Here is a 24,463-nt window from a genome sequence, read left to right on the forward strand (position 1 = left end):
CTGTAATTCCTCATTGAGCAGTTATAACACTTTAACGTATTAACACTACAGTCCCTGGTTCGGTGTTCCTGGCTACACTTGGCACATACCTGAGTCTTGCTACAACTATCGGCAGTGTGACCAAATTCCTGGCATTTATAACACTGAAATACATTGTAGGAATCATAAATTTTACAGCATCCTCCATACGTGGTATATACTCTATCGTCCTTTTTACGGAAAGCTTTCCTGATAGTTGGACTACACTTAATAATGACATGTGATTTACTGCTATGTCTTGATTTAAACTTCCTGATCAATTTAAAGTCCTCTTCATTTTCACATATATCTTTCAACCATTCATTCTTCTCCTTTATACTAGCAATTATATCATCTTCATTTTCATCGATATTGCAGACCTTGATCTTCGGTTTAAGTAGATCTTTTTTGCCACTTCTACCTTAATGTCTTTTTTGACCTCTTCTAAGTCCTTTTTAGCCTTTTCTAACCCAACTTTATCCGAAAAATTAACTACCAAGTGGCCTTGTTTAGAGGTTTTGACCTGTTCAACATCCGTGGTTATCTTCTTCATGATTGTTTTCTTGATATCTGAAGCCTTCATATTTTCCTCCGCAGATCTTATGACCAAAGTATTCTTTGACTTCAGCTTACTTGCATATGTGGTCTTGGTCACATTCTCTTGTTCGTATTCCGTAAGTTTCTCTTTCAGCTCAACAATTTCATGACGCATATTGGTGTATTGAGCAGTTATCATATCCATAAAATCTGACATCTGTCGTTGTACATTTACCTTCATCTCTTCCATGCTGATGCTTAGTTTCGTCATATTTTCCCATGATTGCCTGACCCATGAACCATTGGGATTTGCAATATCAACACATCTTGAACATTTATAAACGATGTTCCTGCTTTCAAAAATCACACTTGTGACATCTTCTAAATTTGAGCAAGCTACTTCATTGTGGTACCATCTTCGGCATTCATCACATTGTATCCCAACTTCGACAAAGTTTTCACAATACCCACACCTGCCCTCATTGCATCCCGTCATACAAATACGTCATCAGCGACGTTCATCTGTATGTTAGCTTCTTGCCATTTTTTTTCCCCTACCTTTTTTGCAGCCCTTACCTTTGAGTACGTGTCAATTTCGGTCATAAATTGATCAAGATCTTTCACGGGACATAATTTTTCTTTTCGTTTTCTAAAGATGGGCATAATTGAATCATTTTTCAATGATTTTCAGGTACAGTCCCCACCCCACCCCAACCCAAAAATGCTGGGTCAGGCCTTTCGCCATAGACCTCACACACAAAAGAAACCACTGACTTTTAACACTCAATTTCACACTATCAACACTAGTAAACACCCACAAAAGTTATTTTCATAGGATTAACAACGAGATACACAATGATTCCCGCTTTGAGCCAGTTTTGATACAGAGCTTTAACACACACGTCCACACCCGCGGACAACAAAAATTCTGAATAGTACTAGGTTTGTCGTACTCATATTTTATGTAGTCATTCATCCTGTGCTTTTGATTTGTCTATGATACCTGTTTATGAAAGTGAGGTGGTTGAAGTGCTTTCATCCAAAGTGAACGAGATTGGATGTCAACGGTTTCTGAAGGTAATTCTGTTGTTCCTTGTGAAGAAGGTGTCCTTTCGTTGCTTGTAGACTGGAGGTTAAAGGACACTATTACTAAAGGAAAGACTCCCACAGCATCTCAATACCACCTCTGAGCGATTAAAGGAAGTACATGGAATAAGCAGTAGTCCTGTGGCTGTCTCTGTTGTGAGTTGAAGGTTTGTAGGTAGCTGACATCATTAAAGGAGAACTTTATTCCATGGCAGTTTAAAAATACGATGCTTTGAGCTTTTTATATATTGTTATAGTAATGAAAACTGGGAAATTTGACAGATATTATTTCAGTAAAACACTGAACATGAAAAATACTATGGAACTTTATTTCGGAAGGTTAAACAGGACTGTCCACTGCTTATGTTGATGTGTGCAAGACCACAAAGGTGGAATGAATAACAGAAAAGTGTTCCCATTTGACAATCGCCAGTTGGTTCCGAAACTTAGACATATATAACTCTTCATTATAGTATAACTCTTGGTTTCTGAATTCCTGTTTTCCTGGAAACTTTTTATTGTGCGTTGCTGGTGGCTTCAGCCATCTGTTTTTGGAGTTTTCAGCTGGAATACTATAGGCAGCCATTGGTGACTGCTTGTAATGCCTACAGGTTCTGTCATTGTTTATGCCTACCTGGCCAGGCATTTTAATAATTTTCAAAGCAGGATTTATTACTTGGCAGTCAACACTTGAAATTTGTAAATGGCTTTGAATACGAAGGAATAAAATCTACAGTAAGGGGTACTTGTGGATTTCTGTTTCCTTTTACTTAGCAGGCAGGTTAGGTTAGCAGAAAACAACCTGGGTTCATTATCGTTAGAAAAAAAATCACTTGCTCCAAACTGAATGTAGTAACCAATCATGATTGTAAAGAGCATTAGGCCTATATTTGCGAACATCTCACAGGTCAGAGGACTGATATACTTATAGGGTCACTGGTTGCTTCCCAAACAATGCTGTTATATGTTAACGATGGTTCCTCGGATAATTCATGAATGAAGTTTGCTTTGTCTTACCACTGCTTTAGTTCGTCACAGAATGTCGATTGTCTCTGGCTTAAGTCAGTTGATTCACAAATGGGGAATTGTACTTCGGACAAGTTGGAGTGACAATCACAATAACGCAGTGTTGCTCACCGGCCTTAATTATCTGTTGTTACTTGTAGGGTTCTTTGTCTGGCGTCATTTTAGACGGGAGGAGACACATTATTTTGAGAGAGGCGAGAATAAGTTTAATTCTGAAAAAAAATGTGAAAATCATGAACTGGGAACTTATAATAGTTGTATAGAGCGACAATGACATTTTTTTTTTATCTTGATTAATACTCCAGAGGACCTCTGTAGGAAGAAGACAACTGGGTCTAATCACAGAAGACATCACTGATATCAGATTCTCAATCGAAGTGAATAATTATATTGACGGCAAAGCTTTGTTGACATTTAACATTTAACGTCAGTTTCTGTCTGCATTTACGTATCAAAATTTGTCGAATTTCATCATTATGTATCTAAGGAGTTATAGCCTCAGTTCTAAGAGGAACTAATGTATCTGCATAAAGTAGTTAGTAGGCTCATTTTTCTTCAACTCCTCTGGATTATAGTACCATAAATACTGATACCAGTTTGACGAGAATCGTTTTCTCAAAGCATCGTACAACTTAGTTGTCAGCTTGTCAGTTATTTATAATTATTATTAAATTTGCCGTGACATACGGGTTCCTCTAAGGCAGAGGTTCTTAACAGGGGGTATCCATACCCCTTAGGGGTATGAGAACCACGTGCTGGGGGTATGGGACTTGATCTCTGGATATGTGATATATTTGACATCAATATGTCAATGTATCTATGGGTTCATTTTGTAAAAACTATATTTGTGTTGAAACCTTTAGTGTGGTTGTATCAAATCGGCTTTGGAACGACTCAAGTTGGAATGAAAACCAACGACGGAGAAGGAGGAATCGGAGTTGGGAACCACTTGAACATCGAAATATGGGAACTGCCCAGACGTATTATTATTATTATTATTATTATTATTATCATTATTATTATTTTTTTTTTTTTTTTTTTTTTTTTTTTTGCTCTTTCACAGTCCTCCAATTCGACTGGGTGGTATTTATAGTGTGGGGTTCCGGTTGCATCCTGCCTCCTTAGGAGTCCATCACTTTTCTTACTATGTGCGCCGTTTCTAGATCACACTCTTCTGCATGAGTCCTGGAGCTACTTCATCCTCTAGTATTTCTAGATTCCTTTTCAGGGATCTTGGGATCGTGCCTAGTGTTCTAATGGTTATGGGTACAATTTCCGCTGGCATATCCCTATATCCTTCTTATTTCTATTTTCAGATCTTGATACTTAATCATTTTTTCCCTCTTTTTCTCTCAACTCTGGTGTCCCATAGTATTGCGACATCAATGAGTGATACTTTCTTCTTGATTTTTGTCAATCAACGTCACGTCTGGTCTGTTTGCACGTATCACCCTATCCGTTCTGATACCATAGCCCCAGAGGATCTTTTCCTGATCGTTTTCTATCACTCCTTCAGGTTTGGTGCTCGTACCACTTATTACTGCAAGGTAGATGATTGTTCCTTGCATAGGCTGCAGTGGAGGGCTTTTTGCCACTGAATCATGCCTCTTTTTGTACTGGTTCTGTGCAAGTGCCGGACATTCGCTTGCTATGTGGTTTATGGTTCATCTTTCGTATTGCACTTCCTACATAAATTATGGGAGAGCTGTTATTTCCGTCTATCGATCTTTGAACATATCTGGTTCTTAGGGCCTGATCTTGTGCCGCTGTTATCATTCCTTCAGTTTCCTTCTTTAGCTCTCCCTCTGTAGCCATTGCTTTATTATTATTATTATTATTATTATTATTATTATTATTATTATTATTATTATTATTATTTATCAATAAAATAATAATAATAATAATAATAATAAATTTTAATAATAAATAATAATAATCTCTTCTCCCTAAATCTCGTTTCCGATCATAACCTGGACCTACAGGCAGAGATGGAGTTACAGGTTCAGGTCCCCTATCAAAAATCAAAATCTATTGACCGAAAAATAATATTACATCGAACTCACCCTCCCTTACAAACGGTACATTGATGCATCGCTAGAGCATTTATTCATTCAATATATTTCGTGATTTATAGAGAGGTTCACTGGCATTTGTAATTCGAGCCCACAAATACCCCATTTTATACCATATTTGCAAAAGGACCGAAATGGACAAATCTTCCCACTGTTGGTCACGAAACCCATTAAATTTTGATGAATAACCTTTGTTAAACTTGGCATTAATAATATAAATATAATAACCCTTCTCCCTATAACGTTATCCAACCCGCAAAAAAAGAAAAAAATTATTACAGAAATAAAAAAAATGTGCAATAATTAAAACCCAAATTTCTATAAACATATAACAGCAACCATTTGTTCTCTATAATTTTGTGGATATAAAGTTTCACATGAAACCGACCACATGACAGAGAGCTGGGAATATTCAATAATGAGAACCTTCGAATCTGCTCTTCGTTACCTGGGACCCAAGAATGAACCCCAAAATCCATTAGGTGGCTTTCGAGGGGACATTTATATGGCTTCTTGATAATGAAGGTTCTTTTTCGTTATGGGGAATTCCACAATATTATTGGAGCTCTTTGTGTTCTGTGTGTGTGTGTGTGTGTGTGACGAGAGACTGAGAGAGAGAGAGAGAGAGAGAGAGACGAGAGAGAGAGAGCGAGAGAGAGAGGAGAACTCGGCAACAAAATCCATTTCTCCCAAGGATAAAGTGACCTTTGGGTAAAAACGTCCGTCTATTCACAGAAAAATTTAACAAAATTATGAAAACAGCACATAAACTCATTATTGACGCAAATTAAAACTAGACATAGATCCAATAAATAAGAAAGCATAACTAAATATGTTTGCAATATTCCGTTTTTAAAGGGATTACTTCCTTCTAACGGTCATAAAATGGTCACGAAAATTGGTTGAAAAATTTTGAACAAAACTATCCCAAAGTCCATGTTTAAGTCGATCTTAGTTTAAACCAGACCTATCCACCATAGGACATTATTTTTTCTAATTTCAAATACCAATTATTCAATTGGCAATAAAAAACCTTTGAATACACTAAAAAACCATCAGTGGTCTTTAAGAACCCAACGTGTCAGACGTGAATAAAACAAAACAAAAAGCAAGTTTTCGTAAAAAAAAAAAAATCCTTATAAATTGGAGGATCACTCTCGACAGAAAGGAAGGAAAGAAGGAAATTATGTTACGCGTCTCCAAGAAGAGAGTTAAGTGTCGAAAGCTGCCGAGAGAGAGAGAGAGAGAGAGAGAGAGCCTAATGATTAATTATGATGAATATGATGGCAGGTGATTAGAGACGGACATAAAGTGTCAGAAGACGACGACCTATAATGTCATCATACATCAAGAACGTCATCATCTTCTCTGAGATGAATATTGGGTCACTTTTCTATCCAACTTTTCTTTCGGTCGTCCCAGGGGAGGATTTCATGTCATCAGCCCCTTCATTATTTATCTTGAACATCATATATATATATATATATATATATATATATATATATATATATATATATATATATATATATATATATATATATATATATATTTACCCCCGACACGTCTTACAGATTAATACTCTCTCTCTCTCTCTCTCTCTCTCTCTCTCTCTCTCTCTCTCTCTTCTCCACCCCTACTCCGTTCACACTGACCAGATACAGAGTGATAATGGTAATAATTTTGTATCCAAATATTTCAGGGATAGAATGAAAGAGTTAGGCATTAAACTCGTAACTTCCACACTTTATCATCCCGAATCACAAGGGATTGTGGAGCGGTTTCACCAAACGTTAAAGAGTTGTTTAAGCAAATTGTGTAATAACTTTGAACATGACTGGGAAGAAAAGTTACCTTTCGTTTTGTTAGCTTTACGGTTGGCACCGAATGACACTACAGGATTTAGTCCTTTCGAGCTGGTTTTCGGTCACAACCCTAAAGGTCCTTTGGAAATGTTAAAATGCAATTTAATGCTTAAAAAAGGTAGAGAAGACTACGTAACTAATCTAGAGTATTATAAAAACAATTTAGGAGATGCTTGGCAACTAGCGAAGGCAAACGAGAGTGGGAGTCAAGGGGAAACTAAGAGGAAACATGATCTTAGAGCGAAAGAGAGAAGTTTCTGTGTGGGAGATAAAGTTTTAGTATTAGTCCAGAAAGAAGGTCCCTCTTTATCTTTTAAGTTCGAAGGTCCTTTTTCAATTTTGGAAAAGAGGGGAAATTTGAATTATTTAATCGATATGGGTAAGCACAGAGGAAAATTGATGCATGTAAACTTTCTCAAGAATTATAACGAATGCCCCGTGCCGTGGCCACCGCCCGTGCCCGTAGTAACGGTGTCACAGAAAGAAATTAGTTTTGAGAAAAGCTCACAGGTGCTCAAGAATTTCGAAGTTTAATATCCGAGGTCAGGAAGGATAATTAAGGGGAAAGGATAATGTTATAGCTGATAGCCCTAGAGATTTTTCGGAATTAGTAGCCTGATGACCGTTTTCTATGCTTGCACGGTTGGGTGATTCTGAAACTTTCTCAAGTAATAACACACTGTGCTTTCTCTTTAGAAAGGATCTTGTCACTCGGAAAAGAACAGAGAAAACAATTGGCAAAATCCAACAGAGAAAATGAAGAAAGAAAAGTAAAAATTACCTTAATATCGAAAGGGAAACTACTCATGTTTTGACGAAGACCGAATGTCAAAATTTAGCCCAAGAATAATACATAGAAATAGGCAGAAGGAGAAGAGGGAGACACAGGATCGTAAACAATGGAAGGAAAACAGAGCGAGGCATCTTTCCATTCCTCAACATTCAGGTGCTAAATCTAATTTGGGGAAGGGTCCACCTGACCTTCACCTGAAAATAAATGAGGAAAGACTAAAATGCTGTCGAAAGCCAACTTGAGGTGACATGTTGATAGATTGAATGACTGAAGTCAATACTACAAATGAAAACACCTTGATATTAAAGAAGGATTTTGCGAGGTGATACCATTTTAAAAATGAAGAAAGTGCTACGGATGATTAATTAGAAAATTTAGAATATTTTCTCTCTCTCTCTCTCTCTCTCTCTCTCTCTCTCTCTCTCTCATCGTCTCTCCTCTCTCTCTCTCTCTCTCATGGGAAGAAGAGAATGACCTAAAAATAATTTATCGCTTCATTGAGTGATCTCGGTTCCTTCCTTCCCAATTTGTTCCGGACTATTTCTCTCTCCCTAATTCCATTTTTTTTTATTATTGTTTCCTTCTTCCCTTGAGCGATAAATCACCAAGAAATATGAGAGAGAGAGAGAGAGAGAGAGAGAGAGAGAGAGAGAGAGAGAGAGAGAGAGAGAGAGAGAGAGAGACTAAACTGGATGCCTTGACCCGCTGCAATCAGTCTATGTAAGTTTTAAAAGAAGGCAGTCCCACAAATTCTTAACTGTGAGGTCACTGGGATTATTTCTGCTGTTGCTTAATTGCCTATTGTCTTTCAATTCTTCTTTTCAGCTGTTCAAGGTCATTTCACCGCAATGATGCCCACGATCCACATGCTTGGGCATACGCCGTCGCGATACGTGAATGTGTGACCCCAGCATAACTCTTCCTGAAGCCTCAAATGAATCCCTCTCTAACTATTCCTGAAGCCTCAAATTAATCTCCAACTCCTCATGAGGCCTCCAATGAATCCCTCTCTAACTCTTCTTGAAGCCTCAAATTAATCTCTACCTCTTCATAAGGACTCCAATGAATCCCTCTCTAACTCTTCCTGAAGCCTCAAATGAATCCCTCTCTAACTCTACCTAAGCCTCGAATGAATCCCTCTCTAACTCTTCTTGAAGCCTCAAATTAATCTCTAACTCTTCATGAGGACTCCAATGAATCCCTCTCTAACTCTTCGTGGGGCCTCTAATGAATGCCTCTCTAACTCTACCTGAAGCATCAAATGAATCCCTCTCTAACTCTACCTGAAGCCTCGAATGAATCCCTCTCTAACTCTACCTGAAGCCTCAAATGAATCCCTCTCTAACTCTACCTGAAGCCTCAAATGAATCCCTCTCTAACTCTTCCTGAAGCCTCGAATGAATCCCTCTCTAACTCTACCTGAAGCCTCGAATGAATCCCTCTCTAACTCTACCTGAAGCCTCGAATGAATCCCTCTCTAACTCTACCTGAAGCCTCAAATGAATCCCTCTCTAACTCTACCTGAAGCCTCGAATGAATCCCTCAACTCTAACCTGAAGCTCAAATGAATCCCTCTCTCTACTGAAGCCTCGAATGAATCCCTCTCTAACTCTACCTGAAGCCTCGAATGAATCCCTCTCTAACTCTACCTGAAGCCTCAAATGAATCCCTCTCTAACTCTTCCTGAAGCCTCAAATGAATCCCTCTCTAACTCTACCTGAAGCCTCTAATGAATCCCTCTCTAACTCTTCCCGAAGCCTCCAATGAATCCCTCTCTAACTCTTCCTGAAGCCTCAAATAAATCTCTAACTCCTCATGAGGCTTCCAATGAATCCCTCTCTAACTCTTCCCGAAGCCTCAAATGAATCCCTCTCTAACTCTACCTGAAGCCTCTAATGAATCCCTCTCTAACTCTTCCTGAAGCCTCAAATGAATCCCTCTCTAACTCTACCTGAAGCCTCTAATGAATCCCTCTCTAACTCTTCCCGAAGCCTCCAATGAATCCCTCTCTAACTCTTCCTGAAGCCTCAAATAAATCTCTAACTCCTCATGAGGCCTCCAATGAATCCCTCTCTAACTCTTCCTGAAGCCTCAAATAAATCTCTACTTCTTCATAGGACTCCAATGAATCCCTCTCTAACTCTACCTAAATCCCTCGAATGAATCCCTCTCTAAACTATAACCTAAGCATCCCTCTCTAACTATACCTGAAGCCTCGAATGAATCCCTCTCTAACTACCTGAAGCCTCAAAAAATGAATCCCGGTCTTCTAACTCTTCCTGAAGCCTCAAATGAATCCCTCTCTAACTTCTACCTGGAAGCCTCTAATGAATCCCCCCCCTCCCTCTCTAACTCTTCCGAAGCCTCCCAAATGAACTCCCTCTCCTAACTCTTCCTGAAGCCTCAAATAAAATCTCTCCTAAACTCCTCATGAAGGGGGGGGGGGGCTTCAATGAATCCTCTCTAACCTCTTCCGAAGCCTCAAAATGAATCCCGTCTCTAAACCTCTACCCTGAAGCCTCCAATGAATCCCTCTCTAACTCTTTCCCTGTGGCCTCAAATGAATCCCTCTCTAACTCTACCTGAAGCCTCTAATGATCCCTCTCTAAAAAACTCTTCCCCGTTAAGCCTCCAATGAAATCCCTCTCTAACTCTTCCTGAAGCCTCAAATAATCTCTAACTCTCATGAGGCCTCAATGAATCCCTCTCTACTCTTCCCGAAGCCCTCAAATGAATCTCTAACTCCCCATGAGGCCTCCAATGAATCCCTCTCTAACTCTTCCCTGAAGCCTCAAATGAATCTCTAACTCCCCTCATGAGGCTCCAATGAATCCCTCTCTAACTCTTCCTGAAGCCTTAAATAAAAAAAATCTCTAAACTCATGAGGGCCTCCATGAATCCCCCTCAATCTTCCTCCTTCCGTCTCCTCCCATGCCCTCTCTGTTCCCAAACTCTAACTCTTCCTGAAGCCTCGAATAAATCTCTAACTCCTCATGAGGCCTCCAATGAATCCCTCTCTAAACTCTTCCTGAAACCTCAAATAAATATCTAACTCCTCATGAGGCCTCCAATGAATCCCTCTCTAACTCTTCCTGAAGCCTCAAATGAATCTCTAACTCCTCATGAGGCCTCCAATGAATCCCTCTCTAACTCTTCCTGAAGCCTCAAATGAATCTCTAACTCCTCATGAGGCCTCCAATGAATCCCTCTCTCTCTCTTCCTGAGGCCTCTAATGAATCCCTCTCTAACTAACTTCCTGAAGCCTCAAATAAATCTCTAACTCCTCATGAGGCCTCCAATGAATCCCTCTCTAACTCTTCCTGAAGCCTCAAATAAATCTCTAACTCCTCATGAGGCCTCCAATGAATCCCTCTCTAACTCTTCCCGAAGCCTCAAATGAATCCCTCTCTAACTCTACCTGAAGCCTCAAATGAATCTCTAACTCCTCATGAGGCCTCTAATGAATCCCTCTCTAACTCTTCCTGAAGCCTCAAATGAATCTCTAACTCCTCATAAGGCCTCAATGAATCCCTCTCTAACTCTTCCGGAAGCCTCAAATAATGAATCCCTCTACTAACTCTACCTGCAAGCCTCTAATGCCAATCCCTCTCTAACTCTTCCTTCCTGAGGCCTCCAATGAATCAACTCTCTAACTCTTCCTGAAGCCTCAAATAAATCTCTAACTCCTCATGAGGCTTCCAATGAATCCCTCTCTAACTCTTCCGAAGCCTCAAATGAATTCTCTAACTCCTCATGAGGCCTCCCAACCCTAACAATGAATCCCAAATCCCTCCTCTAACTCTTCTTGAAGCCACAAATGAATCTCTAACTCCTCATGAGGCCCCTCAACCAATGAATAAATCCCTCTCTAACTCTTCCTGAGCCTCAACAATGAATCTCTAACTCCTCATGAGGCCTCCAATGAATCCCTCTCTAACTCTTCCTGAGGCCTCCAATGAATCCCTCTCTAACTCTTCCTGAAGCCTCAAATAAATCTCTAACTCCTCATGAGGCCTCCAATGAATCCCTCTCTAATTCTTACCTGTAAACCATCAAAAAACAAAATCTCTAACCTCTCCATGAGGCCTCCAATGAATCCCTCTCTAACTCTTCCCGAAGCCTCAATGAATCCCTCTACGTAACTCTCACCTGAAGCCTCAAATGAATCTCTAACTCCTCATGAGGCCTCCAAGGGGGGGGGTCCCTTTTTCTTTTTTTTTTTTTTTTGTTCTCCCCTTTTGTGTGGAATTCTCTCTTAACTCTTCCCGAAGCCTCAAATGAATCCCTCTCTAACTCTTCCTGAAGCCTCAAATGAATCTCTAACTCCTCATGAGGCTTCCAATGAATCCCTCTCTAACTCTTCCGGAAGCCTCAAAATGAATCCCTAACTCTAAGAAACTCTAATCCTGAAGCCTCTAATGAATCCCTCCTCTAACTCTTCCTGAGGCCTCCAATGAATCCCTCTCTAACTAAGCTCCTGAAGCCTCAATAAATAAATAATTCTCTACCTCCTCATGAGGCTTCCAATGAATCCCTCTCTAACTCTTCCCGAAGCCTCAATGAATCTCCTAACTCCTCCTCATGAGGCCTCCAATGAATCCCTCTCTAACTCTTCCTGAAGCCTCAAATAAAATCTGTAACTCCTCATGAGGCCTCCAATGAATCCCTCTCTCTCTTCTTGAAGCCTTGAATGAATCTCTAACTCTTCCTGAAGCCTCAAATGAATCTCTAACTCCTCATGAGGCCTCCAATGAATCCCTCTCTAACTCTTCCTGAAGCCTCAAATGAATCTCTAACTCCTCATGAGGCCTCCAATGAATCCCTCTCTAACTCTTCCTGAAGCCTCAAATAAATCTCTAACTCCTCATGAGGCCTCCAATGAATCCCTCTCTAACTCTTCCTGAAGCCTCAAATGAATCTCTAACTCCTCATGAGGTCTCCAATGAATCCCTCTCTAACTCTTCCTGAAGCCTCAAATGAATCTCTAACTCCTCATGAGGCCTCCAATGAATCCCTCTCTAACTCTTCCTGAAGCCTCAAATGAATCTCTAACTCCTCATGAGGCTTCCAATGAACCCTCCCTCTAACTCTTCCTGAAGCCTCAAATAATCTCTAACTCCTCATGAGGCCTCCAATTGAATCCCTTTCTAACTCTTCCTATAGCCTCAAATGAATCTCTAACTCCTCATGAGGCCTCCAATGAATCCCTCTCTAACTCTTCCTGAAGCCTCAAATGAATCTCTAACTCCTCATGAGGCCTCCAATGAATCCCTCTCTAACTCTTCCTGAAGCCTCAAATGAATCTCTAACTCCTCATGAGGCCTCCAATGAATCCCTCTCTAACTCTTCCTGAGGCCTCCAATGAATCCCTCTCTAACTCTTCTTGAAGCCTCAAATGAATCTCTAACTCCTCATGAGGCCTCCAATGAATCCCTCTCTAACTCTTCCTGAAGCCTCAAATGAATCTCTAACTCCTCATGAGGCTTCCAATGAATCCCTCTCTAACTCTTCCTGAAGCCTCAAATAATCTCTAACTCCTCATAAGGCCTCCAATGAATCCCTCTCTAACTCTACCTGAGGCCTCCAATGAATCCCTCTCTAACTCTTCCTGAAGCCTCAAATGAATCTCTAACTCTTATTGAGGCCTACAATGAATCCCTCTCTAACTCTTCCTGAAGCCTCAAATGAATCTCTAACTCCTCATGAGGCTTCCAATGAATCCCTCTCTAACTCTTCCGGAAGCCTCAAATGAATCCCTCTCTAACTCTACCTGAAGCCTCTAATGAATCCCTCTCTAACTCTTCCTGAGGCCTCCAATGAATCCCTCTCTAACTCTTCCTGAAGCCTCAAATAAATCTCTAACTCCTCATGAGGCTTCCAATGAATCCCTCTCTAACTCTTCCCGAAGCCTCAAATGATCCCTCTCTAACTCTACCTGAAGCCTCAAATGAAATCTCTAACTCTCATGAGGCCTACAAATGAATCCCTCTCTAACTCTCCTGAAGCCTCAAATGAATCTCTAACTCCTCAGAGGCTTCCAATGAATCCCTCTCTAACTCTTCCGGAAGCCTCAATGAATCCCTCTCTAACTCTACCTGAAGCCTCTAATGAATCCCTCTCTAACTCTTCCTGAGGCCTCCAATGAATCCCTCTCTAACTCTTCCTGAAGCCTCAAATAAATCTCTAACTCCTCATGAGGCTTCCAATGAATCCCTCTCTAACTCTTCCCGAAGCCTCAAATGAATCTCTAACTCCTCATGAGGCCTCCAATGAATCCCTCTCTAACTCTTCCTGAAGCCTCAAATGAATCTCTAACTCCTCATGAGGCCTCCAATGAATCCCTCTCTTACTCTTCCTGATAATTCAGGCATGGAAACAGATAGAAGGAATAACAGAAAATATCATGGAACTAAAAATATCAGAAAGCAGCAAGCAGAGGTAGATTAATAGTGCCCAAAACTATACCAGGAAAAAATAAGGAAAACACACAGGACATTAATCCACTACGCACCAAGCATCGATAATGCAGCGTCTATTCAATGCGTTGCCAGCTCATCTGAGGATCTATCAGGAGTGAGCGTAGATGTGTTTAAGAATAAGCTCGACAAATATCTAAACTGCATCCCAGACCATCCAAGATTGGAAGATGCAAAATATACCGGAAGATGTACTAGCAACTCTCTGGTAGACATTAGAGGCGCCTCACACTGAGGGACCTGGGGGGCAACCCGAAAACGAACTGTAAGGCTTGTAAGGCTAAGGCTGTAAGGCCTGAAGCCTCAAATGAATCTCTAAACTCCTCATGAAGCCTCCAACTAAATCCCTCTCTAACTCTTCCTGAGGCCCTCCAATGAATCCCTCTCTAACTCTTCTGAAGCCTCAATAAATCTCTAACTCCTCCATGAGGCCTCCAATGAATCCCTCTCTAATTCTTCCTGAAACCTCAAATAAATCTCTAACTCCTGCATGAGGCCTCCAATGAATCCCTCTCTAACTCTTCCCGAAGCCTCAAATGAATCCCTCTCTAACTCTACCTGAAGCCTCAAATGAATCTCTAACTCCTCATGAGGCCTCCAATGAATCCCTCTCTAACTCTTCCCGAAGCCTCAAATGAATCCCTCTCTAACTCTTCCTGAAGCCTCAAATGAATCTCTAACTCCTCATGAGGCTTCCAATGAATCCCTCTCTAACTCTTCCTGAAGCCTCAAATGAATCCCTCTCTAACTCTACCTGAAGCCTCTAATGAATCCCTCTCTAACTCTTCCTGAGGCCTCCAATGAATCCCTCTCTAACTCTTCCTGAGCCTCAATAAATCTCTAACTCCTCAGAGGCTTTCCAATGAATCCCTCTCTAACTCTTCCCGAAGCCTCAAATGAATCTCTAACTCCTCATGAGGCCTCCAATGAATCCCTCTCCAACTCTTCCTGAAGCCTCAAATAAATCTCTAACTCCTCATGAGGCCTCCAATGAATCCCTCGCTCTCTTCTTGAAGCCTTGAATGAATCTCTAACTCTTCCTGAAGCCAATCAAATGAATCTCTAACTCCTCATGCCGGCCTCCAATGAATCCCTCTCTAACTCTCTGAAGCTCAAATGAATCTCTAACTCCTCATGAGGCCTCAATGAATCCCTCTCTAACTCTCTGAAGCCTCAAATAAATCTCTAACTCCTCATGAGGCCTCCAATGAATCCCTCTCTAACTCTTCCTGAAGCCTCAAATGAATCTCTAACTCCTCATGAGGCCTCCAATGAATCCCTCTCTAACTCTTCCTGAAGCCTCAAATGAATCTCTAACTCCTCATGAGGCCTCCAATGAATCCCTCTCTAACTCTTCCTGAAGCCTCAAATGAATCTCTAACTCCTCATGAGGCTTCAAATGAATCCCTCTCTAACTCTTCCTGAAGCCTCAAATAAATCTCTAACTCCTCATGAGGCCTCCAATGAATCCCTCTCTAACTCTTCCTATAGCCTCAAATGAATCTCTAACTCCTCATGAGGCCTCCAATGAATCCCTCTCTAACTCTTCCTGAAGCCTAAAATGAATCTCTTACTCCTCATGAGGCCTCCAATGAATCCCTCTCTAACTCTTCCTGAAGCCTCAAATGAATCTCTAACTCCTCATGAGGCCTCCAATGTCCCTCCCTCTCAACTCTTCCTGAGGCCTCCAATGAATCCCTCTCTAACTCTTCCTGAAGCCTCAAATGAATCTCTAACTCCTCATGAGGCCTCCAATGAATCCCTCTCTAACTCTTCCTGAAGCCTCAAATGAATCTCTAACTCCTCATGAGGCTTCCAATGAATCCCTCTCTAACTCTTCCTGAAGCCTCAAATAAATCTCTAACTCCTCATAAGGCCTCAATGATCCGCCCTCTAAACTCTTCCTGAAGCCTCAAATGAATCTCTAACTCCTTCCTGAGGCCTCCAATGAATCCCTCTCTAACTTCCTTCCTGAAGGCCTCCCAAATGAATCTCTCTAACTCTTCCTGAAGCCTCAAATGATCTCTAACTCCTCATGATGCTCTTTCCCGATTAATCCCTCTCTAACTCTTCCTGAAGCCTCAAATAAATCTCGAACCTCCTCAATAACCTGCCTCATGAGGCCTCCAATGATCCCTCTCTAACTATTCCTGAAGCCTCAAATAATATCTCTAACTCCTCATGAGGCCTCCAATGAAAATCCTCTCTAACTCTTCCTGAAAGACTCAAATGAATCTCTAACTCCTCATGAGGCCTCCAATGAATCCCTCTCTAATTCTTCCTGAAGCCTCAAATGAATCTCTAACTCCTTATGAGGCCTCCAATGAATCCCTCTCTAACTCTTCCTGAAGCCTCAAATAAATCTCCAACTCCTCATGAGGCCTCCAATGAATCCCTCTCTAATTCTTCCTGTGGCCTTCAATGAATCCCTCTCTAACTCTTTCCGAAGCCTCAAATGAATCTCTAACACCTCATGAGCCTCCAATGAATCCCTCTCTAACTCTTCCTGAGGCCTCCAATGAATCCCTCTCTAACTCTTCCTGAAGCCTCAAATGAATCTCTAACTCCTCATGAGGCTTTCAATGAATCCCTCTCTAACTCTTCCTGAAGCCTCAAATAAATCTCTAACTCCTCATGAGGCCTCCAATGAATCCCTCTCTAATTCTTCCTGAAGCCTCAAATGAATCTCTAACTCCTCATGAGGCCTTCAATGAATCCCTCTCTAACTCTTCCTGAAGCCTCAAATGAATCTCTAACTCCTCATGAGGCCTCCAATGAATCCCTCTCTAACTCTTCCTGAAGACTCAAATGAATCTCTAACTCCTCATGAGGCCTCCAATGAATCCCTCTCTAATTCTTCCTGAAGCCTCAAATGAATCTCTAACTCCTCATGAGGCCTCCAATGAATCCCTCTCTAACTCTTCCTGAAGCCTCAAATGAATCTCTAACTCCTCATGAGGCCTCCAATGAATCCCTCTCTAATTCTTCCTGAAGCCTCAAATGAATCTCTAACTCCTTATGAGGCCTCCAATGAATCCCTCTCTAACTCTTCCTGAAGCCTCAAATAAATCTCCAACTCCTCATGAGGCCTCCAATGAATCCCTCTCTAATTCTTCCTGTGGCCTTCAATGAATCCCTCTCTAACTCTTCCTGAAGCCTCAAATGAATCTCTAACTCCTCATGAGGCCTCCAATGAATCCCTCTCTAACTCTTCCTGAAGCCTCAAATAAATCTCTAACTCTTCCTGAAGCCTCAAATAAATCTCTAACTCCTCATGAGGCCTCCAATGAATCCCTCTCTAACTCTTCCCGAAGCCTCAAATGAATCTCCAACTCTTTCTGAAGCCTCTAATGAAACCCTCTCTAACTCATCCAGAGGCCTCAAATGAATCCCTCTCTAACTCTTCCTGAAGCCTCGAATGAATCTCTAACTCTTCGTGAAGCCTCAAATGAATCTCTAACTTCCTGAAGCTCGGAATGAATCCCTCTCTAACTCTTCCTGAAGCCTTGTATGAATCTCTAATTCTCCTGAACCCTCAAATAAATACCTCTCTAACTCTTCCTGAAGCCTCGATGAATCCCTCTCTAACTCTTCCTGAAGCCTCGAACGAACCCCTCTCTAACTCTTCCTGAAACCTCAAATGAACCCCTCTCTAACTCTTCCTGAAGCCTCGAATGAATCTCTAACTATTCCTGAAGCCTCGAATGAATCTCTCTCTAAGTCTTCCAGAAGCCTTGAATGAATCTCTAACTCTTCCTGAAGCCTCCAATGATTCCCTCTCTAACTCTTCCTGAAGCCTCGAATGATTACCCCTCTAACTCTTCCTGAAGCCCCAAACGAATCTCTAACTCTTCCTGATGCATCAAATGTATCTGTAGCTATTCCTGAAGCCTCGAATGAATATCTCTCTAACTCTTCCTGAAGCCTCGAATGAATCTCTAACTCTTCCTGAAGCCTAAAATGAATCTCAAACTCGTCCTGAAGCCTCGAATGAATCTCTCTCGAACTCTTCCTGAAACCTCAAATGAATCCCTCTCTAACTCTTCCTGAAGCCTCAAATAAATCTAACTCTTCATGAAGCCTCGATTGAATCTCTAATTTTTCCTGAACCCTCAAATGAATCCATCTCTAACTCTTCCTGAGGCCTAGAATGAATCCCTCTCTAACTCTTCCTAAGGCCTCCAATGAATCCCTTTCTAACAATCCTTGTTCTCTACTTCAATTTTACAATGGAAGTAGAGAACGAGGATTGTTTACCTTTTTTAAATTTGAAAATTACCAGAACTAACTCTGAGTTCTCCATGTCAGTCTACAGAAAACGTACTTTTTACTGACTGATAAAAATATTATAGTTCGTGTCAACAATCTTTTAAACTTAATACTATTCACACTTTGGTTAATAGAGCACTGAAATACTTTTCGTCTTGGCAACTATTTCACATGGAAATTACTTTTTTGTTAGGTTTCTTCAAACCTAAGTCGTTTCCGCTCGAAATTATTCAAAAAAACCATTAACAAAATACTTACGGAATTCTTACAGCCACCAATTCCTAATTTTAATGTCCCTAAAAGACTACTTTATGTCACGATCCCTTATATATCTGACTTGAAATTTACATCCAGCCTTACACGAATCATTGAACATGAGATACCATGCCTTAAGTTAAACTCAACAAACCCCTGCACAATTGGTTCCTTTTTTACTATAAAGATCGCTTTCAGCCTTTTATGAGATCCAACGTTATATACGTATAAGTTTTACATGCCCTGGTTATGTCCGGCTCTTACGGTCGGATCAAACCGAAGGCTGTTAAGGGTCAGATATTGCTCTCACTTGGGCTTCAGCTTTCGCAATGGTCAGAGAATAAAACAACCGGAATATTTTCCAACATCAGAAGTTATGCCTTTCATTGCAAAATGAAGTACAAAAGAACAGTTTTCCATAATAGACCATGTCAAACATCCTGACCATTTAACTACCCTTGAGTCTATATATCAAGAGGCTTGTTCCCTCTCTCAACAGTAATACGTCCTCAGCAACTCTGTACTGGGCATAGTTGAAGTCGTTACTTTTAATTTGTCTTAGTTCATTCCATCTTCTCTCCTCACAATGAACGGTTGGTGTCTAAGCAGTCTCTTTTAACCTGTTTTTTTACTTTGTTCTTTTATATAATTTCAGACTATTTTTAATATATGTGAATTCCTGTTTTTTGCACTTTTATTGTATTTTATTTACAAATGGGTCTTTATCTTTCACAGACTGATGATGCACAGAGAATTTCATGTGCGAAACGTTTCCTGTAATAAATTTATCATTTTTACACCTTGTATCATGGATATCCCCTGGAGGTTATATATATATATATATATATATATATATATATATATATATATATATATATATATATATATATATATTATATATATATATACTATCTATATATATATATATATATATATATATATAATATATATATATATATATATATATCTATCTATATCTATATCTATATCTATATCTATATCTATATCTATATCTATATCTATATATATCTATATATATATATATATATATATATATATATATATATATATATATATATATATCTATCTATCTATCTATATATATATATATATATATATATATATATATATATATATATGATATATATATAATATAGATAGATAGATATATATATATATATATATATATATATATATATATATATATAATATATATATATATATATATATATATAATTAAATAAATGAACCAATACATAATTTCACAAATAAAAACATAAAAAGATAAATAAACAAAAAAAACAAAAAAAATTAAATAATGAATATTTAAATAGATAAATAAAAAAAATAGAAAAAATAAGTAAATACATAACTAAATACAAAAGTGAGTAAAAAAATCAATACGCAAAAATATCGAATAAATAAATACATGAGCAATTAAATAACTACATAAATGAATATGAGATAAATAAATAAAGTAAATAATATTATACCACAGAATAAATAAATAAAAATCAAATACTTAGAAATGAATAAATAAATGAAAATAAATAAATTAAATGAATACACAAAATGAATAAATAAAAATTAAATACATAAAAATGAATAAATACATGAAAATAAAGAAATACCCTACGACACAGACCACAACACCAGGCGAAGGAATCCCATAATTCCCTTCCAGAAGGCTTCCTGTGGAAGAGACAAAAAATCCCTCAGCTAATCTGTGTCCAATCAGCAGCCGGAAATTATGTTAATCCGGTTAACCGAGACGCCGCAACCGATTGGCCGTACAAAGGGACCCAATCACTGATTAGAGATAAGAAAAAAAAAAATGAAGCCACGGTCTCGAAGGCGCTTCTATTTTATTCCCCTTCTTCTGTTCTTGAACAATTGCATTTTATCTCCTCTCTGCTTCTTTTATTCCTTTTTTATTTTCCTTCTTCGTGTTCTCCTTCTTCTCTTCTTGAACAATTGCCTTATCTCCTCTCTTCTGCTTTCATTCCACCTTATTCTTCATCATGTTCTCCCTCTTCCTCTCTTGAATAATTGCCTCTTCTTCTCTCATTCCTTTTCATTCCTCTCCCTTCTAAGGGGAGTGACAGAAGGAGGATGGTTGGTGGGGCGCAGGTGAGACACAGGTAACTAACTTCCCTGCCTAATGAGCCTCATGAGAAGACAGTCCATTTTTCCTGTCCCGTGGTCATCTGGGGTCCAGTATTTGTCCCCAAAGGGTTATTAGTAGCCACCGCTATTACTACTACTACTACTATTTATAGTTGCCCACAAACTATCGCCAAACGTTTTGGGATATTTCGACTATGAAATGACCATGATGAAACCGAATGAAAAATGGTATGAATATATGCCTGTATGTATGTATTGTATGTATATACACAAACACCATGTTTTATTAAAATAATTTTTCTGTACTGTTTCACGTGCATATTATTTATTTTCTACATTTTCATTCTAATAAATAAATTGTAAATATCCTATCCTAAAATTGCTGTATCTTCAACTCAAAGCGAAACACCCTTTTCAGGCTTTTTCCAAATGCCTTTTCTACCAACCACCTCCCGCCCCCCCCCCCCCCCCCCCCCCCCCCCCCCCCCCCCCCCCCCCCCCCCCCCCCCCCCCCCCCCCCCCCCCCGCCCCCACACACAAGAAAAACAACAGTAAGAAGAAGAACAACAACAACTTTGTAGGCTTACTCTCCGAGTAAGCGATAATGCATTATCATTTTACTGTTAGATACGGAATTTATTGATAATTTTCAAATGGCTTTAGTGTTCCAAAAACACCATCTAGGTTGAAATCATCTCGATATAATTGTCTTCCACTGAAAAAATAAATCGCAAGTATTTAAATGAAAACACGTCACTTTCGAACGTCCATGATATGTGTGAATCCCACTGAGAATACATAACACACTGCAATACTAATCAACTTTACCCAGAAATATCTCGATTGCCTGACGCTCCACAATCATATGTTTCAGATAATAAACAAGATTGCGAGGACTGTCATTGGATAACAAATTTACTCAGTTCAGTACAAAGTTAACTAAGGCTAAACACTAAGAGATCAGACTCCCAGTCAACACTTGGTTCAAAATATGTCACCCTGAGGGTCAGTGGCTTTCTCTTCGGTGATGTATAACGCTCACATAAAGCGTCAGTAATTATTCAGCATTTGTCATTATTGACTCTATATGTTATACATCACCGAAGGGAAAACCATTGATCTTCAGCGTAATACATTTTAAACAATATATATATATATATATATATATATATATATATATATATATATATATATATATTATATATGTGTATGTATGTGTACGAATATATATTATATATATTTATATTGACATTTACATGCGTTTGTGTGTGCGTTTGCGTATGTGTCCGTGCAATTATGTTCGAGAAAACATTGGCATCAGAGGACGGAGACTCAGTCTTCGGGTTCCATGACGAGAGAGAAATGAGTCTCCAGGGATTTCGGAATTTCATTTCTCTTCATATCTGTATATAAATATGTGCGTGTGCGTGTGCGTGCGTGTGTTTACAAAGCAAGTACATCTGGGAAATATCTTGACATTCCTCTGGAGACGGAATCCCCAGAGCGAATCCCGTCTTCAGTCCATGAAGCTGGTGGCATTTTTAGAAAGCAGGGAATGGGAAAGGTGCCGTCATCTGCCTACATTGTACAATGTTCTCCTCAACAGTTAAAGCAGTTTGCCTTAAAGCTTTGATGATCGTCGTTGTTTTACTGGAAGCTCTGTTCTCAGGGCTGAATCTCCAGGCTCGTCTTGAAAGCGGTCTTCTGGACCAGCTTATTCGTTGCGAGCGGCACTCTTCTTCGCCCGTTGCTCTCCTTCGCTGGATGACGTCGTTCTGCGGCTCCTGGCCAATGCTTGGAACACCTTGCTTATCCCGACAGGATCGACAACGGTGCGAACTCGTTGCCAAAAACCTGGAAGATCATCTTAACAACAACGTTAGAAACTTTTGGATATTTCCCGGCTTGTGCATGACATTCGGAGGAATTTTGTTTTTAATAATAACCACTTGGTTATTATTAAAGGATCAGGAGAGAAACTTAGAAAAAGAAGACCTGGAAGAAGTTCGCTCTAGCGATCTTAATGACGTTTGTGTCACAGAGGAGGAAAGCCAGAATGTGACTGAAGAGCCAAGCGACACCGAAGACCAGAAAAAGATAGAAGAAATGGAAATTTTACTTGAACAAGAAAGAAGTCTTTTCGAGGAGAGGAAGGAGCAGATGGAAAAAGAAATTGAGCGCCTCTCCATTGAGATCAACGTCATCCAGAAAGAAAGAGAGAAAGAGAGTGAGCGCCTCTCCATTGAGATCAACGTCATCCAGAAAGACAGAGAGGCAGAGACTAAAAGATGGACTGAAGAAACCAGTGATCTAAAGAAAATAAACGACCAGCAGAGAGCAGAGATTGTCCGCCTCAATAATGAGATTGAAAGCATCCAGGCAAATAGGAAGGCAGTGATTAAAAAGTCGACAAAAACTATCAACAATCTCCGGCAGACGAACCAGCAGCTGAAAGAAGAGGCTGGCCTTGTTCTTGATGATTATGAAGCCCTCCAGAAAGAGAAGGAGGCAGAGAAAGAAGAGGCAAATAAAGCCATCGCTGATCTCCGCGAGATGAATGACCAGCTGCAGATGAAAATGAAGAGCAATAATGAACTGGAAAAATCAGTCTGCCTTCTGAAAGAGGATCTCAAAAGGGCCAGTGAACAAAACCGAGCACAGATGGAAAAGGAAACCAAACTAATCAGGGAGAATGAAGCCTTGGAAAAAAAGAATGCTGAACAAAGGCAAAATATTAAAGATATGTCAGAGGAAAGACAAAGACTGAAAAGTGAATTAGAGGTGGCTCACGTCAATGACTTGGTAAGGGGAGGAAGGTACAAGGCTCTAGCTAGCGAGCTAGAGGGATTTAAGAATAAGGTCACTTTACTCGAGTTTGAGTTAGCTAGAGCCATGGAAGAGAATGATACCTTAAAGGAAGACCTGTCTCGTTTAACTGAGGTAAAGGATCATCCTGAAGAAACGGGAGAACAAGTCGTAGTTGAAGAACTAAATGATCAAGTGAAAATTCAGGATTCAGAAGAACTAATAGAAAAAGAAGTGGTAGTATGCAAAGGTCGACCTGCAAATAAGTTGGAGAAGACAACTGAAAAACAATGCCCAGAAAGAGACCAAAATAATGCAGATGTAAAGGAGAAAGACGCTTGCGCTCCTCAAAATGTGGGTGAGTCCCATAGGCCCCAAAAAGACGCTTCTCCAAAGAGAGAGAAAACTCGGCGCAAACTAATCGTATTTGACCTAGAGCCCGATTCACCCAAGATGGACAGGAGTCCATACTCGGGACTTGCAACACACACAGATGGGCTCTCTCTCTCAAGATGGGACAACTCTATAATATTCAATGGGGAACTAGTCCCATTTACATACCAAAAGGAAGGATTCGTGATCATCAAACTGGGCGTCCCAAGGAAATTCCACAGGGCCATCAACGGAGTCCAGGGAAGGACTCTGATAGAGTTCACTGAAAAGAGTGGTGGTGCACTCATACAGCTGCCCTCACGGTCTGACACATCAGATCTTATCAGTGTCAGTGGTACTGTCCAGCAAGTTCAGCTAGCAGCTGGTCATATTGAAAAGTTGATCGGGAAATTCTGCTGATCACCTGATGCATTCAACTTAGAGGAACACAATGATCACTGGTGAGTGGTACCATTTATGGGTCACTAATGGATCAAGCTATGAAAACTTGCTGTGCCAGGTTAAGCATTGGCGTACCAGTTCTGGGCCACAGGCAACCTCTAGCTTCATAAGCTAATGCCTCCGTCATCAAAACTGGATTTCTGCCCACCTTTTGTTAGCTGGTCTAAGTCTCCTTAAGGAGATCGGTAATTGTTGGACCAGCTTAAGTGTGGGTATACCAGTTTTGAGCCATAGGCAACCTCTAGCATGCTAAGTTAATGCCTCTGTCATCAAAACTGGATTTCTGCCCACCTTTTGGCTGCT

The 24,463-nt window shown here is 40.0% G+C and overlaps 2 protein-coding genes across 3 annotated transcripts in view; one reads left to right on the top strand and one right to left on the bottom strand.

The window, feature by feature from the left end:
- LOC135204693 (zinc finger protein OZF-like) overlaps positions 1-24,463 on the bottom strand; it is a 553,364-nt gene that overhangs the window by 124,368 nt on the left and 404,533 nt on the right. The window lies entirely within an intron of this gene.
- LOC135204514 (rho-associated protein kinase 2-like) lies at positions 1,211-24,118 on the top strand. Its single transcript, XM_064234684.1, has 2 exons — positions 1,211-1,246; positions 22,487-24,118. Exons 1-2 carry the CDS (start codon positions 1,211-1,213, stop codon positions 24,116-24,118), a joined length of 1,668 nt encoding a protein of 555 aa, XP_064090754.1.

This window comes from Macrobrachium nipponense, chromosome 47, assembly GCF_015104395.2.
Source record: "Macrobrachium nipponense isolate FS-2020 chromosome 47, ASM1510439v2, whole genome shotgun sequence".
NCBI lineage: Eukaryota > Metazoa > Arthropoda > Malacostraca > Decapoda > Palaemonidae > Macrobrachium > Macrobrachium nipponense.